General features: G+C 42.7%; 1 protein-coding gene across 1 annotated transcript in view; it reads left to right on the top strand.

Moving 5' to 3' along the window:
- The first annotated feature begins 5082 nt into the window (after positions 1 to 5082).
- The window catches only part of LOC105397927 (protein kibra), a 49003-nt gene continuing 38444 nt past the window's right edge, over positions 5083 to 15641 (top strand). The window contains exons 1-2 of the mRNA XM_048625233.1: positions 5083 to 5455; positions 14431 to 14540. Coding sequence (XP_048481190.1) covers positions 5328 to 5455; positions 14431 to 14540 — 238 coding nt within the window. The 5' untranslated portion in view covers positions 5083 to 5327. The remainder of the gene's footprint in view (positions 5456 to 14430; positions 14541 to 15641) is intronic.

Below are 15641 nucleotides of genomic sequence, written 5' to 3'. Positions count from 1 at the left end.
TAAGGATATGTTCACATCTGCTATTGAAAAAGCGGGGGGCATGAACAAAGTTTTTTGGCCTCCTGGTGGCCCATCACAAAAAACCAACTGGCCGGCTGCGCAAGCTGGACCGTCAAGTGCTAAACCGCCCGCGCAGGGCTATCAACCTGGCTTACCTAAAGGCTATTACGGCCGACCTGCATATAATATGCCGCCTGCGCAAGGTGCGTATCCTATGTACTTCCCTACGCAAGGGATGCTGCCTGTTCCTACGTACTATCCCCCGCAGGGATTTGGTCATGCTTTTCAAGGACAGAGCAAACGGTTTGCGCAAAACCACAGTAATAGAATGAATAAACCTGACACCAGAGCTTCTCGTCAGAAGTCACAATATGACGATGGACATGGCAAAATTCAATCGAAAAACCAAAACAATAACTCAAACAATTTTCGTGGCAAAAGGAAGTTCTGACTCGAACATGACGCGTGTCGCAGGTCGCTTAGCTGGCTTTGTTCATGCATGGGAATCACTGCAAGCTCCAGTACCCCTGTTAAACATTGTAAAGGGCTACAAAATTCCCTTTGGAAAGAAACCTCCTCTTTATCTTCCAAAAAATATAAAACGCAGTTGGAGGACCCCTGTTTCACCACAAATGAATCAAGCCATAAAAGAAATGATGGAATCGGGAGTTTTGGAGAGCGCGCAGCTTTCCCCCAGCTTTATCTCCCCTATGTTTTTAACACCGAAAAGCGACGGGACCATGCGACCCATTTTCAACCTCAAGAATCTCAACAATTATGTTCAAATATCCAAATTTCGACTCATAAACATCCAGAAAATACCAGACTTTCTGCAGCCACGCGATTGGCTCGCAAAGATCGATATCTCAAGTGCATATTTTCACGTGCCGATCTCCCCGAGCCACAGAAGGTTCTTACGGTTGATTTACGACAACAATCTATTAGAAATGACCTGCCTTCCCTTTGGCCTAGCCTCAGCACCCAAAGTTTTCTCCATGCTAACAAACTGGATTGCGCAAGTCCTCAGAGATAATGGAGTGAGAATCGTGACATATCTCGACGACTATCTCCTCGTCAATCAAGACCAATCGACTCTATCACGACATATTCAGGACACAGTCGACCTCCTCCACCAGCTAGGATGGCAAATAAACCTCAAAAAATCCACTGTGACCCCACAAAAATGTCTAGAATTCTTGGGAATCTGCTGGGACCCATGGCAGGGCCTGAAATGGCTGCCACCAAAGAAGTGCCTCACGCTTCAAGCCAAAATAGACCTCCTGTTAGAACGAAAAACAGCAAACCTAAAGGAGATTCAAAGCCTGGTTGGGCTCATAAACTTTGCCAGCTTCCCAGTACCGCGAGGTCGGCTAAACCATCGCAGCCTTCTTCAATTCCAAAACTACCTGCTGAAGCTAGATTCTTGTCACCGTGTCGCTCTCCCAGAGCCCGCCCTTGCAGAGCTGAAATGGTGGGCGAAAAACCACTCGAACCAGTCCCGGCTTCATGCACCACCAGTCCATCATTTCCTGACGACAGACGCTTCCGACCTGGCATGGGGAGCTCGCCTCGACGACGTGGAGATGTCAGGGACCTGGCAGACCCACGAAGCCAATCTCCATTCGAATGTAAAAGAGATGCTCGCTGTGTACTACGCCTTAAAAAAGCAAAGTCACTACCTATTAATGAAATCGGTAATGTTACAAAGCGACAATCGAACCGTGGTATCTTACATAAAGAAAGAAGGCGGGTCGAGGTCAATGAATCTGATGCACGTATCAAAAATGATATTCGCGCTTCTCGACAAATTTCAAATTCACCTGGTTGCACATCACCTGCCAGGGAAACTGAACAGCGAAGCAGATCACCTCTCACGGTTTCAGAAGGCTCCCGAATGGCATCTACTCCATGAAATAACGTCAATAATTTTCAAAAAATGGGGAACGCCCTGCATAGATCTGATGGCGTCGAACTCGGCCCATGTGGTGCCGCGGTACGTCAGCCTCGACAGGATGGATCGGAATGCTCATCATCACGACGCATTCAGCCGCGAATGGCATTACTCGCTGGCATGGATCTTCCCGCCTCCATTCTTAATACCCAAAGTCTTGACACACCTGAACACGGCGACGGGAGTGTACCTAATAGTAGCTCCAGTGTGGGAGAAGGTATTCTGGAGGCCCGACATCAAGAATCGTGCCCTCTCTCCCCCCTTCACAATTCGGCGCCTGCACCGAGTGCTGGTGGACACGTCGACGGGTCTACCGCCGCCGCAAGTGCGGGAGATGACCCTGGAGGTGTGGAGATGTGGGGGTGGACCCACAGCCTGACGGACTGGACCCCACAACAGAAACATCTGCTTAAATCAGATAATCAGATCATACTGTGGCCTAGATTCGGTTCAAAGACCGACAAAGCTGACGTGAGGCAGTCAGGTTGGCGTCTAACATCAAACCAAGATCAACAGGCCCTAGACCCGGTGTACTGGGTAAAGAGAGTGATCATCACGGCGATCTCTGTGCAAGGTCAATAATTTATTTATATCTGCGTGCGGCACCCCGAAGGCGGCGTCCCGCGCCGTGCTGGCCGGCTGGGTGCGCGGCGTGCTGGCGGACGCCGGCATCCGCGCCAGCGCGGGCAGCGTGCGCCCTGCCGTCGCGTCTCCAAGCACTGGGCCCTCAACTACCCCCTGGACGACATCCTGGCCCGAGAGAACTGGCGCTCACAAAACACCTTTTTAAATTATTATTGTCGGGAGATACGCTCATCTTCTTCCCAAACTAACGTGGTGTCGCTATGTTTTCACCCATAGCAAACTGATTATATATGTATAAATACTATACCTAATATGTGATTAATCATGAAATTGCTGATACATAAGATGATTATACTATATGAGTTGTATTATACATAAGAAATTTTATCAATAACCTTCATTAAAATTCAATTCATTTAATTAAGTAGGCTTGAGCATTCTCATCTAACCTGAATGAATGTATAATTATTTAGACTAGATACATTAGACTCAATTATAATGAATACTATGATAGTATTAAATATGATTTACTTTTCTAACACAGCTTCTGATACAGCCTAAGCTAATTTATTGATAAAATAAAGATCTCAAATAAAGTTAACTTACTTTTTATTTTTATTTCAACTTTTATCCAAAACTTTGTAATAGGTACTTACTTACAATACCTACGCTATCACATTGGCGTTACATTACATTCATATAGGTACCTACCTAATAATATTTAGTAGGTTACTACCAACATAGGTAAACACCTTCATTCCACCAGGCGATAACAAACAGGTCTCACTTTTAGGCTTCGAATGACGGTACAGTGAGTTAATATCAGCGTTTTACCTACCAATAAAACGCTTATTAACTACTTACCTCATTCGAAGCCTAACTTTGAATTCTGCCTGGTAAAAGTTCGAACGCAATGATTTTAAAATTCTACGGTTGCCATATCGTCAACTTGCGCCACCTGGTGGAAGGAATGTGAACTAGAGGGCGGGGGATTACTCCGGAAACTGACGTAACGCATCCGCCACAGCTAGAAAAATAGACACGCTATTCTCACTTTTAGGCTTCGAATGAGGTAAGTAGTTAATAAGCGTTTTATTGGTAGGTAAAACGCTGATATTTATTTATCTATAAAACTATTCGATTTAGTTTCTCGTAATAATATGATTACCACTGCCAGCTACTGCTCCATTATGGTACCTACACGACACGAAGGTGTAGTTACATGGCGTACACGAACATAATATTCTCCATTCTTTGCAGACTCTATTTACCTACCTACCTATGCGGGGGAGATGGCTCATCTAAACTTCAAGTTTCTGTTCAGCGTAGACGGTACTTAATGAAGAATGAATGTAAGTTGATTTAAATCTTAACACTGTTACATTATCGATTACAGCTAAGGGCTTAAAATGTACACCAAATTGCGTTGCCACGTCGCATCGCAGAAGCGACAGTACAATCAAGCATTTGCCCTAAAAAAGTAACAAAAAAGTCGCAGATATCAGGTTTTGTGTATAAGCCCTAAGTAGGTATAGTACCTACATGATAGATGAGTAAGAACCTTTGTGGTACATTCGCACTATGAAAGAAGTACATAAAGACCATCTGTTAAATTTTAATGGACGGTTACTCTGTACTGACGAAAAACAAACGAACTAGAGCTTTCGGAAATCGGTACGTTTAATACCTACAACGAGATAGAGTCGTGGCTCGCGCAGCAACAGCGCTCCGAAACTTCGGAAATGATATTAGAGGTTATAAATTATAATATAAATAAAGTAAAATATAAACAAACCACTTTTTTCTACTTCGATGCAAACCACCTATTCATTCTTTCAAAGATTCATAGTTGGTTAGTGTGAAAAAGCAAAAAAGTGTAATAAACTTTAGGAACTATCAAGTTGTTTGGACCGAATTGTACCCATTGCGACCTCTCTCTAATCTCTCCCCACATCACAGTTAGCTACGATTTTTTTAATGTTGCCTATGGTCGCAAATAGTTTCTGCAGTTTCCATAGTTATAGGGCACCTACCTGGATTTCATCACCAAGAACTCAATAATTAAATATGAGAGCTGACTTGCCACTTCGAGCCTTAATACAACAGAGCAATCCTTCCTTTGCGAAGGTGGTCTACATGAGCGATGGACAACCAGCAAAGGTAAGGCTTTTCAGAAAATATCTCCAACCTAGCCCAAATCACTGACTAATGACGTAGTGATAGTAAAGTTAGGAAGGCGGAACAGATAATTATGCATGATCTTCGTTATCATCGTAGGTATGTCGCATTTGAAAGAGCACCTATCACACTCATACTGAACAGACACGGGTAAATGGCAATACCCTACCCAAGTAGCCAGGTACCTAATCTAATTCCCTGTAATTTGCGTCTGAATTGACCTCGTCCAGTCTGGCGACCCTCTGTCCTAAACGTGGCGAGTATTTGTCTGCAAACAGAAGCTACGTTTGGAAAGTGGAATGCATAAGGGAATAGGTATTTAGTGTTGTATTATCATGTTGACTGATAAGGTGGGTGGCGGGCGGGTCGGCGCGAGTCAGTTAGCGACGCGAGGCGGCGACGCGCGGTCGTTCGAGCAGTGTATCTAGGAGCAGTGAACCGCCACTCGCCTGCTAGCGTTCGCGTACGCGCCGCATTCCATCGTGGAGGGCCTTCGCCGCTATTGGCCGAGCCCGCGTGACGTCACCCCTCATAATGAGGTATTCAACATGGCCGTGTAGCTAGTTCGCGAGTGTGCTTCGTTATTCGTTTGAATGGATTTAATCAGTGAAATATGCCAAGGAGAAGAAACGGTGAGATACCCTTGCCCGACGGATGGGATTTCGCGACAGACTTTGACGGGAAACTGTACTTCATCGACCACAATAATAGGAAAACGACGTGGATCGACCCGCGAGACAGGTAAGTTTTCCGAGGAGGTGTTAACCCGCAGGGGCCTCTTGTCAAACTGCACATTCCAATGCTATTTCTCACAGTTTCTGTTTAAATTTTCAATTGGCAGTCCCACAGCTTGTTAGTTGATGTTTCCTTGAGCGCTTAATCGATAGTCTGGCTGGGGATTCGCTTGTAAAGTGGATTAAATGGTGAAAAACAAACGGATCGCCCGCCGCGACGGTGCTGCGCCCTGCCAGAAAGCACGCGAATCAACTTCGATTTCACACGACATTCCACAATTGAGTGACAACAAATGAGCTAAACACAAATTATGGTTATCATTTGTTATCCTCTGGAATGCGTTGTGTCTGTTTTATAGTTGTTTCTTATCTTAAATAGGATAATTCGTAAGTGAGCTGCTTCGGAACGCAAGTAATGAGGCCATAGAACTGGTTCACAGTAATGTTAGTCGTTGAACTGGTGTAGAAATAATTTCATGAGGTGTGTATGTGCTAGCCAAAGCCAATAATTATTGAGTTCGGTGTCTAAAATGTGTGGTTGGTGTGAGTGGTCGAGGTGAACGTTTAGTTTGCCGCGAGTAGGTACTGGGCGCGATGGCATGGCTAGAGAGCGCGTTGCGTGGCTGCGGTAGGAGATGGAATGCAATGCATAGGCAAGTTGTATGGTGTGAATGACAGGCCGTAGAATGCGGCCCGGGCCTGCGGCAATGGTCGCGCCTTTCTAAAGCGACGCGGGCGTAGGCCCCCTCTCCTTCAAACATGCAGGTGTACGCTTCCACAACCCTTTAAAATACCGATCATGTCTCTAGCCGTATCTATTTACCATATATTGAAGTCTTAACAAAGCTACACCTGCAGCACAACAATGTTTTAAGAGTTTGACCTTAAACGGGTACACCTGCTTGTTTACAGTTAAAAACTCAAACCTTTTGATAATTCTAAACGTTACTCGTTATCCCAGTAATCGTCAAAAGGACTTGATGAATTCAAGATTAATATGCCTACTTCGATTAAGATATCAGCGTAATGGAGATTTGTATGAGGATTTCCGTTTTGCAATTATTCCAAGATACAAAAACCCTTCAATGTAGAGACTAAAGGACTCATAATTTCTGCCATATAATTTATGCACTACTTCTAAATCTGTAGCGCCTCTATTTCGTCCAAGCCGGAACATTTTGAGTGTGTAATTGTGTATGAACAGCAAGTGTATTCAGAGGTATTCAGATTTCAGTGCAATGACACCGTAATAAAAATGGCCGCAGACACAGGAAACATAAAACGATATTTTTATTGAACATTTTCGGCAAACTGCATTCCATCCGATCGACAGATCGTATAATATACCAAGATCGGTTTTATTACCACCATTCAGAATATGTAAAAAATATTCAAAATGTACGTACTTAGGTACTGAAAATACGTCGTGGAGGAACAACGAAAGGTTCAAAGTCTCCACCGATATCCACCCCATGGACCAACTAGTCACTTAGGGTCAATAAATTGCATCTGAAAATATCCTCAATTAAAGGTTACTCAGGCATTTAAAGGTTTTTTTGATCCAATTCCGGGGGTCTTAATGGCTTATCTCTCGATCGCATACCCGTTCTTAAATGCGATTCAGTTGCTTCTCAAAATTGACCCACAACGAACGGCAGATCGACACGGACGTCAGTCCACAACCACTTGTGCGAAACGTGCACACAATAAACCGAGCCACTAAGCCAATTTAATAATGCTAAAAATAACCCGGCCATGTCTCTGGCGCATATGACGATATTAACCTTATACGTGGAAGCTAAACGCTCCGGAATGAGAAATGTCCCTTCTCGTCAGTTATGAACCTGCATACTTCTGCCAGAATGTTATTATTTATAATCAAGAATCTCGTCCGCTTGGCAGAGCTGCTTTTTAAGTGCAGATGTAATCGTCTCATAATTTCATGTTGATCGTCGTTAGTTGCAAGTTAGTTAAAATACTTCCTAAGAATTTCGATAGACTTTCCTCGCTCGCTGCACCAGGAGCAGTCGATTCCTCGAACACTTTTTCTGATATTGCATGCCGAGATGCGTGCGAATAAGTGTGTTGCGGTTTTCGCAGATCACAAGTGAGAATACGTTTATTAAAGCGTCAATGGCTGAAGAAGCTCCACAGCAATAAAAAAGAAGTAGCAAAAACTTATTGATACAGGCGTTCATCATCGACGACGCATTAAAAATACCAGAGAAAAATGCATTGTTAACCAAGGAAGTGGGGCTCAAGACAATGTAGCTGCATTTAACAAGCGAATAGGAAACTTATACGTGTGTTTGTCGGCGTTTATTACTTTAATTGTACCGCAGGAATGCAGGTTCACTGCGTCTGTACATTGTATTGATTCGCATACCGACAGACCGCGTTCCGTTGCTGGTTGAAATAATTCTAGGCTGCGAGTGAAACCAGCATCAAATTGTCTGCTAACAATGCGTGCAGCTGAGTATAGGCAAATGATACGTGGGAAATGCGAGGACTCCTCTAAATGGAATGTCTCAATGTGGGTTTTTACATATTTGTGTCTGGCATAAAAGCACATAAGTATGATAACTACATCAGCAAATGTGTCTATCTCAGGAGAAAATGTCTTTACCAGCGCATTGATAGCACGCAACAGTTGCCATCGTAAAACTGCTTACTAATTCTTAGACAAACAATTCCCATAAAATCAAAGTACCTGTGCATCTTTAAAAAAAGTTGTGCAATGTAATCCAAGTAAGTATGTGTAAAGCATCTTGCGGGACGCCTTCCCACGCACTACACGTAGGTACTTCTTCAAGCGTGACGCCAAAGGGGCTGGGTATTTTACTGGGATTCTTGCCTTTAACAATGAAGGCGCAAAACAGCTTTCTGGCAAGACACATTCGAGGGGAACATTCGTTTGGTTGAATGGGGAGTGTTCGAGCGAGTCTGTTCTAAATGCAAATGTTTGTTAGCAACCGGGGAGCGGCTATAGTGGGGCGCGGCGCGTGGCCAGCGCGAAATAGCGCGTACAGCATTGTTTACACTGCACATTCCTCTCAGATAAAGATGTCCTTGACGATGATGTCGAGACCGATGCGTCGCCGCCGCTAGTCGCGTTGCGAGAATCACAAGATTTATACTCGCATTACTTTCTGCTCTCCAGCTGTCATCTACAAATAAAATGGTCGTGATCAACGCTAAATCATATTTCAGATACTCGTCAGAGATTTCTTTCACCTCTGTAACATTATGAAAGGAATATAAGTAGTTTATTAAAATTTTGTTTGGCGATAGAAACTGTGCTCGTTTCTGGTGATAATTATGGCATTCCTTTCTTATCTCTTTATCCACTAAATTACTTGTTTGCTCGTTATGATTTACTTACATTGTTGGTTTTCAACCGTTCCGTGGTTTTCCATTATTCGCGTTAATTGTCATGTAAATCTGAGAAGCAGGCAGCTATGTTATAAAACGAGTGAAGATAAGCTTACGAAAATGGTGTTTCGACATAGCGGGCTCTGCTGGCTGTAGGAATGGGTAGATGGAATTTCTGCATGTGTTAGCCTCTGCGGGCCTCCATGTAAGGAGTGTTGATAAATCGCAGATAGTCCTCGGTCATAAAACTGAATAACTATTTGCTTGATTTGCATAAAACTGTTTGATTACCAACACCATATGAAAAAGCCTACGATGTCTTGCCAGCGTAAGAATGTCGCCTTCTATTTCCTTCATAAATATCTTGGACCACTTAATGTCCACCGTTAAATGTATGATTATAATCTATGCTATGACAGTATGAAAACGATATTCATCCAGTCCCTCCGCTAAAATGAGAACGTGTAACTAATAAAAATTAAAATGTTGGAGATATTATTTACTATCAACTCATTAAGTCTATTGACGCTATGGAATTTGTTGTCACGCCTTGTAAGGCAAACATTAGTGATTAAACTGGTGAGTTTTTTTTATTGCTGATTCATTAATGGACGACGACTTGCCGCTGAGAAAAGACAAGATTTTTGTGTATTCCGTTTATGGTAATCTGGAGGCGAACGGGCGCAAATCCTTGGTTTTGAATAAATTGCAGTTCGGGCGTGGGCGAAATCGTATCGTAAGCGGTAAGGTATGCGAACCACCTGTAGAGCCAACAACTCTGTGCCGGCAATAAAGAAGTAACAGAAACTCGAGGTTGTTCGTTACATTACATAGTTTAAAGACAGCTAACATTTGAGACAATGTTCCATCTACAGCTTAGAAAGGAAATCTTGAATGTTTTTAAAAGGAATGTATAGGAATGCGTATACAGTTTGATGTGAACTTCTGCTTCCTTGTATAGAAAGTCATTCGGAGAAGTGGATGGCTGGTCCCATTGAAACGCGAATGCTTGTGTTATTGCATACACAGGTGGTTGTTTAGACGCGCTATCCGGCCCGCCCCTTGGCGACATCATACTAATAACAAAGCCGCGTGAATGCAGCGGCTTTAATGCCTAATGTTTGACTTTCTAAGGCTGAGAAAGTCTCGTTTGCCGGCACCATGCCTGCGCGTGCATTAAACTTCTTTGAATTGGATGAAATTCGTTTTCCAACATCTGTAACTGCAATAGAAAAATCACCTTTGAACAGCCCGAAATCTTTGGCAGTAGCAAACGCTTATGAAGAATGTAACCAAGGCGATATCTATTAAGAAATTCCAAAATAGATCAGCAGTAGCGATTACTTGCAATTGTTCGCAATTCGTCATTCTCAAGAGACATTATTTAGACTAAGTGGCGGTCGTGTTATCGAGTCTGCAGAATCGAGAGCGGCTGCGAGTCGTGATATTCATGATATTGTGTAGCACGCGCCGGCTGCCGTGACGAAGGCGACTGGAATGCGTCGTGATTCAGACGGAAACCCTATATATCGTATGTTTATGCAACCCGCTGCCCGTCCGTCACTTCGACGGATCGCTTTCGTCAGATCCACTCGACCGTTCGACATCACTACATATGCTACATTAAAAAGTACGCGAATGTATGTTGTACGCTTGTACGTTCTGATAGAATCATCAGGCTTAAGCGGACTAGAGACCTTGATTCTTTCATTAATTATCTCAGTAAAGTCTACACTGCCGCTCTAACCTTTAAAATGTCGTCTATATATTTCAATGTGTCTAAAAGTTCAACTTATGACGTCAAACGTGTTACAGTAACATAAGCTTTATCTTGAGCTCTGAAACTCGTATGGTAGGATCAATTACAACTTTCTATCGATTAAACAAGCATTTCGGGGATAAAGTTACGCCGTGTAATGGTATCTATGACGCAACTACTGAGGAATGCTTTCGAAAAACTAATCAACAATATTTAAATTTAAATTCATGGATTGGGTCGTCCGGTCGAGTTGTTTTGCGAAGTCGTTACAAGTCGTATTTAATTTTATTACACTGTAACAATGTGTAAGCCACTTGGAATGCAGAGGGAAATCACGGCGATCCTGCCGACTGCCTTTTTGCGAAATTAGTTGGATTACAGTTATAGCCATATCACCGAGCGAGCCATTAATAAGGACTCGTAATAAAATAATGATTTAGTACCATTCCACATCGAATTAATCTTTGGCTGCGTTCACGAGTAGGTTATTAACCCAACAGTATTATCCTTTACCGTGTCTACTGACACAGATTCAAATGACAGATTATATCACTGTTCGACTAAAATCTAAGTAGGGCAATGCCCCCGCTCGCTTTAGGGCGTGTAAAAAAGATATAGTTTGAAGTCGTCCAAGGAACATTCCCTTGCATGAAACGGGTCATCCGGATTAAAATATTCCCTCGACGATATTTTTAGAGCATTTGAAGGTGTGCGTGTCCGTCGATATGTTAGACAGCGTGGCACCGCCTGCGATCAGACAGGCTCATGTTCGCGAGGAATTTGGAAATGTAGCAGCAATGTGTCATTGTCATAGACCAGAGATATGATAAATAATAGCCATTGATAACAACATGGGCTGTTTTGAAACACCACACCTCTGCAGTGCATTCCTATCTTAAGCCGATAGGTTGGCCGATTAAGTGTTAATCTGGCGAATTAAATCAATTCTATACACCTCTAGCTTTAGTTATGAAGGGGTTAACATTATTGAATGTGGAACAGTGGAGTGTTGTAAAGAAGTATCCAAAGCGGGCAGCAACCTTCGCGGTTCTATTTGCGGCTGGTGCTGGCATGCCGGTACGTTGGCCTTCTGCCGCGCTATTTTCCAATGCGACTCGCCGCGATGCGCTGACATATCACAAGGCACACCCTTCTGCGATTTAATTGCGACGATTATATTACTGTGTGAGAGTTGCTTGTCGTATTGCTGCATAGACTAAGCCCACAATTAACAATTCAGAAAGTGTTCATTTTTCAAGCTACAGCTAAAGACAGATGTATTATATAAGTGTACAAAAGGTGGGCTAAAATTACTTGTTTTCTACCAGCCAACCTACAGGAGGTACAGAAAAAATTTATAATAAGTATACATATTATAAATTGATGTTAATAATAATATGATGACATTAAATACAAAAAACGCAAGATTAACTCAGTAAGTTTCCGTAGTGGAATGTGTGATTAATGCCGAAGATATCGTATCAAAGCAAATAGCAATCTAAGGAATGTGACCTTCCAGCCAAGAATGAAAATGTAACGCAAAACGCCTCAAGCAAAAAACGCTAATAAATTATTGATTAATGAATTCCGTTCGCTTCTATTTGATACAACACGACACGCCAAGACGCCCAGTGTTAGTTACAAGACATCTTCGCCGATATAATCGTATGCATTGGGACGCGATTATAAGTTATTATAATTCTGTCATGACCGAGTTTGGAGTCAAATTTTTGTTGTCTCTACGTGGTCGTGTATGTGTGCAATGTGTGCTTGTGTGCGTCGGGATTCCGTGACACGGGTCACAGTTTCCCAGAACTGCGCTCGTCTTGACGTCCCGCTGACAGGACTGGTTTTTCTGTACGTTCCACCACGGCGCTGTAACATGTGCCGACACACTCGCACCCGCGCCGCAGGGCAGCCGTCTCGCTCGCACGCACGGTAGATGCGCGCACGCACGATGCCTCTCTCCCCTTACCTCGATAAGAGTGATCATGTTTTGAAATGGACGCCCGTGTATTCGGTAGCTGTGCGGAAGGAGTAAACGGCGGTCCATTGAGGAATTAGCGGTTGCAAACATAGAACTTGCAACTGTGTTGGTTTTAAATAAATGGTTTGGAGATCAAATTCATGATTTAACTTTGTAACTAATGCTATGAAACCGAATAATTATAAATCGAAAAGAAGCTTTAGGGTCACAGCATACCTGTTTCTCCACGAAGGACGTCAATTTTAAAACACGCAAGCAAACCGAACTCCTCTTACATTAACGTGCCCAATTAACCTGAGAATCCTATTTAATAACCGACTACCGTATAAACGCCATATTAAAAATCGCAATTACGGCGAGGAGTACCGTTAAGTGGGATGTGCGGCGACCAGTTGATTTCGTCACTATAGGAAATGTGAGTGGGCCCACTTTTTTGTGGTTTTCGCTGCGCTGCGGGGTCGGACGAGCGGTGAATCATGGTCCAAACCTGCAGGGAAGTGGAGCAGGGCGGCGGCGCCAGCACTCCACGCCCTTACCGGAGCTACCGCACTCGTCCGACTTAATTATTCAACAAACCAGCTCCGCGTCTAAGCAAAAACTTTATTACCATGCACCTGTCGTGACGATGACACGTCAATATCGAATTTTGCCTCGATAGGTGGAGACATGAGACTAGAAGTGAACTCATTAACGTATCCCGCGGGGCAATGGCTGCATCTGCTGCGCATCTGCGCTGAAGAATTTAAAAAAGGAACAGTTTCATGCGGCATTTGGTCAAATTGGAAATTCCTTAAATGAAAACCTTGGAAGATGCTATTTGTTAGCCGAGTCTATGTACCGTGTTCTGGGACAGGTCTTTAATTAAGTGTCGAGCGCTAATTCACCATTTTGTCATCATTGCCACCAACGCATCTGTTGAAGTACAAGTACCTATATACGACCGATGAGTTCATTATCTTTCATGGTGATCCTTACAAATTCACGAAATTGTAGGTTGGTACTACCGATTGGCTAACAGCAATCGCAAGATACACAACATGAAAGAAATCATTTCCTTTCACTCTAAAATTTATCAGCCCACGCAGCAGTCCACTTAGAATATTAGTTTAGTTACAAAAAGTCGAGCGTTTATTAGTGGTTCTTCGCCGTGTTACAAAATAACAAGTGAAATTATCTCGGAAAGTCGAAATAATAACAGCGTCTTCGTTATTTTTATTTTGACGTAATGATATAGTAATAGGGTCTATTTTAATAGGTTTCTCCCTATGATTATTATCTATTCGTATAAGTGAGGCTTGTATATCACGTGGGAAGATGTTGAGCCTCACAATTATGGGTTTTAAATATGCATAACATTTTTCTACTTAATTTTTATCTCGGTATATTCACGGAGAAACAAGTATGCGTAGCTGCTTATTAAAATTAAAATCTAGATTCGTCTGTAGACGGCGAAGTTTCCAATGGTTCAGAAAGGACGCGTGTGTGAGAATGGAATTGGCATGATGATAGAATATAAAGCAGGGTTTCAATGGAAGCTAGTGTGCCGGGATAGCGCGTTGGAAGTCTAGGCACGTTTCTCCTTTATCACAATCTAAATCAAAGATCGTTTGAAGGTTTCTTCAAAATCCACCGCGATGTTGTGTGTTTCCTTTGTGGATGCTTGCACGTTTGTACCCCACGCAGTTTTTGGAGTCGTATTGTCTAGGATTCTAGGGAAGGACTGGGATTTTTATTTACTTTACACTTTTACCAGGATTTAGGACCTCTGTTAGTGTTATTTTATGTGCAGTTTGAAGAGGCTTGTCGATTCCATCTGTTTACGTATTAAAAACATTTAAATTAACATGTTATTTTGTTGTTGCAGATATACAAAGCCGCAATCCTTTGCCGACTGCACTGGCAATGAATTGCCACTGGGCTGGGAGGAAGCCTTCGACCCTCAGGTCGGGCCATATTACATCAATCATGTCAATCGTAAGTACTTCTTCTTTCTATTTGTACATATTTTATTACGCCTATTTAGTTTCCACATGTGCCACTGTTACTGCCATTACAGCAGCTAAAAGCTTACAAGCAAGTTCTTAGTGCTACACAAAACTTAGATCACGATTATATTACTTATGTTATGAGTTATAAATAGTTATTAAAGAATTCAGGTATAAATTTTACTGTCGGTTCATCTACTTTTTTTTTCTATCGGCCAGCCCTCTATCTAAAGTCAGTTCGTATCGATATCTCCTGTTAGTGCCTCAATCACCGTATCCATATTGAACACTTGTTAGCTAGAAGGCATAACGCGATGCTATTTATATATTTATGCCATTCGCTTTATTCAGCGGCGTGTCAGGTGAAAAATGTTCGTCGCGGGGGGCTGGAAGGCTTCAACTGCTTTAGTTAGTACCCCATGAATTATGGAGCAACCCGGTTCGCGTCTAGCCTACAGTATCAACATGACAAGCTAGGATACCTAGGAGCCCTAAGATGTGCATATTGTGCCTTTACGTCCTAAACCTAATATTCGTTGCGTTGCACCAGATAATCCCGCTGAAACATATTGGTTTCTTTCGAGATTCTGTGTTCATAAGTCTCAAACGTACTCTCATCATAAATTGAAACATTACCGGATAATGCGTCTAGAGTGACTATTAATGAAATCTGGTTTGCAAACGGAATCGGATGGTGCGATCGTAAAAATATTTTTATCGAATTCCTTTCTAGGCGACAAAACGTGCCATATTTGTATTTAGTTTGTTAGCAGTCTCCCTAATGTAGGCCTTTTTGTTCTGATCCGGTAAATAAATATGAGGCTGCCTATGAATGGAATGTTTATAAATAGTTTATTTACGCAAATCTTCGGCCGGGCCCCAGTATGAATATATAATCGAAGAGCACAGTCGTCGCCTAGCGCTGTTTGTTCGATACTTGATGAATGTGGGACAGCCCCAATCGTAACTCATACCACCTTATATGTCGCTATAACAATGTAGATACCTAACCCTGAGCGTTATAATGCACCTCTAAATATCAATAGTTAATTAACGGGCGAATGCTATGATCCACTCCCACCTACAGATT

Source organism: Plutella xylostella, chromosome 14 (assembly GCF_932276165.1).
Source record: "Plutella xylostella chromosome 14, ilPluXylo3.1, whole genome shotgun sequence".
Lineage (NCBI taxonomy): Eukaryota > Metazoa > Arthropoda > Insecta > Lepidoptera > Plutellidae > Plutella > Plutella xylostella.
Note: the sequence above shows the minus strand (reverse complement) of the source record. Positions and strands in the feature narration are given on the sequence as shown.